Here is a 2,765-nt window from a genome sequence, read left to right on the forward strand (position 1 = left end):
ACCAAGTGGAAGGACCGACATCTGTCGGACACTCTACAGACGATGACAGGATACGCCACTTGGTTTAGCTTGAAGGTGGCATCCATGTGGAGCACGAATGTTCCGGGATCGCGGGCTGCATTATGCAGCAAGCGCTTCGTAGTTAAACCCACCAAGAACGGTTTTTCGTCAGAGCCGTTGCCGACATCCGGTTTCCGGCGGCCGTCACGTTCCCACCCAAAAGAAAAAGGATTCGTGTCGGATACGTCGGGTCCATACGCCAACTGGTCGATCTGGCCCAGGATCACGTCGTGGTCATCATTTCAGTGGAGCGTCTTCTTCGTGTAGTGGCTGATGAACCATTGCACTTGGCGCAGAGTTGGCATATCCGCCTCGGATAACCCGAATCGCCGCGCCATACCCATGCGAATTCGGGCTGGTTTCAGACCTTGAGTGGCCATTTCGCGACCGTAGTCTTTCAGTCGTGGCGTCAGCTGCGGCTGGCGTCGCTCTCGGACGAGGGTCTCATGAGTACCAGACTCCACGATTGTCACTCGGTTGAGTTCTTGACAGGTAAGAACCTTTCCCAGCCACTGGCAAGCATCATACGGTGCTGTCGTCTTGCATGTTTCGGAGGAACACCTTAACAACTGGTATCGCATCTTATGCGGTCTTGTCAGAGCGCATACGGAGCATGGGACCAGCTGACGCTTCACAATGATGAATATCTTCATGTCTTCCATGACCAGCTGGGAGTTTTCGCGAGCCATGTCGCTACAAACGGTCTTCCACACGTATCTTGGGGTCATCGTAGATCGAGATGGGTAGGGCTGGAGGGAGGTTCGAAGGTGTTGCGTTTTCGAGAATGTACTGCAATCCGCATATTCTATCTGGGTCCTGAGATCAACGAACCATTCGGATTGGAGGAAACTCAATTTGTTTCTCCGACACGATTCGCTAGAATCCAGTGGTGTGCATTAGCCCAGATTTTGTGTGTCCATACCAAAATGTGTGTGCCATATGTATGGTGCATGTGGTGCTTCATTAGCTTGGTGTGGCGAACACATCTTTTATGTGTTCGCCCATATTCTGTGTGCCAAACCTTTTTTTCTGTGTTTCTCCGGTTCTGTCCCTCAACAGCCAATAAAAAAACAGCACCAGATCAATAGGCCAAAAACGACTACCGAAACCATCATAAAAAGATTACGATGGCCGGTCCAATTTGTCCCTGCTGGTACAATTTATTTAAATTCGATATGCACGTACTGACTGTGACAATATCTGTAGGACAAAATTTATGAAGAAAATGCTAAATTTAAAGACACTGCAGACGTTCGAAATCTTGTCTCCTCCATCCTTGCAACAGGTACTTGTTCCTCATTTGGCGAGCATCTGGCAGGCTGTCAGTCCTCGCGTTATGGACTCATAACCAACCTGCACCTACTTACTACGCGCCATGGACTACACAGACGCTTCAAAGGCGTTGGTGTTATACACTTTGCTTAAGACGAGAAAGCGAGCTTCTGCGACTGTAGAAGATCTAAGACAAAAGATTGTAGCCGAAAGACGTCGTTGGGAATGGTCTAGAGCGGTGAGAATGCGCCATTACCTGACGCTGGAGTGCATCAAGGACCCCGGAGGACTCGCCGTGGATGAATGTATGGAAGCATGGCACAGATAAAAAAAACTTCCTCGCGCTTACTAGTCTTACACGGTAACGTATTTGACGAGAGAAGAAGTACACGAGCTAACAGTATACTACGCAGGGCCTCTTTTTGCCGTCTACTTGAGCGCTTTATGCCTCATTACACCATAGACTTGTACAGTCCCAAGGGTGGCCGTCCAGTCGATTGGACGGAAAGAACTACCGGGTAAGGCATTATCATATGTTAAGTTAACTTAGTGAGATCCTTGTATTAGGCCAAAACAGATTCTACAGCCTTAAAATGCGGATTTGCAAAATGCTCATTACAACGGCTGGCTACATGACGTTTTCGTCACTGGGACCTTATGCTTTGCTGCCGATGGTCTTATAGTCTGGGCGAAGCACAACTATCCAGGTAGCTGGAACGACGGAGATATGAGTCTCGAGTTCTGAAGTCGGCTCGTGGATCCGGAGCTTAACCCCGACTGCCGTTTTGGTGTAGTTGCTGACAGTGCTTTTCCGTGTGCCGACGAAATGACTGGGTGAATTTTAACTCCACTCAAAGAAGGAGACCTGAACCGGTTGCTCCCTTCTGTTCGTGAGGTAGCTAAGTCGCTGTCTGTAGCTATCACCTCTATTCGCCAAGCAGCGGAATGGGGTATGGGATCGATAGAAAAAGTCTATCATCGTTTGCTGTTGCCTCTATCTTACAATCAAGATCTTCGTCGACGTAGACTCGATAATTTTTTCGACTAGCTAACTATCGTGTACGAACCGTAGGTATCAGTGAGATTCGTACAACGTTCATGTATGGTCCAGAAGATCGTCAATACGAATGAAAAGTGTGAGTATCATGTATTTGTACTCAACTTCGACTTAGATGCTACTGCTTCTTCTGAACCATGGATGTAATCAGTAGCATCATTTGTTCGTGACGCTGTCTTGCCTCGGATCTGTCCAGCTCCATCTGCTTGTCGAACCCCCTGTGGTTTTCTTCCATCTCCGCCTTCCTATCCTCTCTTTCAGCTTTCCGGTTTTGTCTCGAGTTTTCTGGATCCGCTCTGTGAGTCTCCATAATTTGTTCATGCCTGCTATTGGCTGCCGCCGCCTCCTCTTGTCTAATTTGGTCTCGCTCTTGTCG

The 2,765-nt window shown here is 48.5% G+C and overlaps 3 protein-coding genes across 3 annotated transcripts; 1 reads left to right on the forward strand and 2 right to left on the reverse strand.

Annotated features, from left to right (window-relative positions):
- Positions 1-302: 302 nt before the first annotated feature.
- Positions 303-749, reverse strand: PPTG_19013 (hypothetical protein; the record flags this gene model as incomplete). The annotated part of the gene is made up of 1 exon (XM_008917324.1): positions 303-749. The coding sequence occupies one exon, from the start codon at positions 747-749 to the stop codon at positions 303-305; it is 447 nt and encodes a 148-aa protein (XP_008915572.1).
- A 686-nt stretch (positions 750-1,435) lies between these two features.
- Positions 1,436-1,916, forward strand: PPTG_24476 (hypothetical protein; the record flags this gene model as incomplete). The annotated part of the gene is made up of 1 exon (XM_008917331.1): positions 1,436-1,916. One exon carries the CDS (start codon positions 1,436-1,438, stop codon positions 1,658-1,660), a length of 225 nt encoding a protein of 74 aa, XP_008915579.1. The 3' UTR covers positions 1,661-1,916.
- A 563-nt stretch (positions 1,917-2,479) lies between these two features.
- PPTG_24477 (hypothetical protein) lies at positions 2,480-2,765 on the reverse strand. The gene has a single exon (XM_008917332.1). It carries the CDS (start codon positions 2,697-2,699, stop codon positions 2,508-2,510), a length of 192 nt encoding a protein of 63 aa, XP_008915580.1. The 5' UTR covers positions 2,700-2,765; the 3' UTR covers positions 2,480-2,507.

This window comes from Phytophthora parasitica (assembly GCF_000247585.1).
Source record: "Phytophthora parasitica INRA-310 unplaced genomic scaffold supercont2.98, whole genome shotgun sequence".
Classification (NCBI taxonomy): Eukaryota; Oomycota; class Peronosporomycetes; order Peronosporales; family Peronosporaceae; genus Phytophthora; species Phytophthora nicotianae.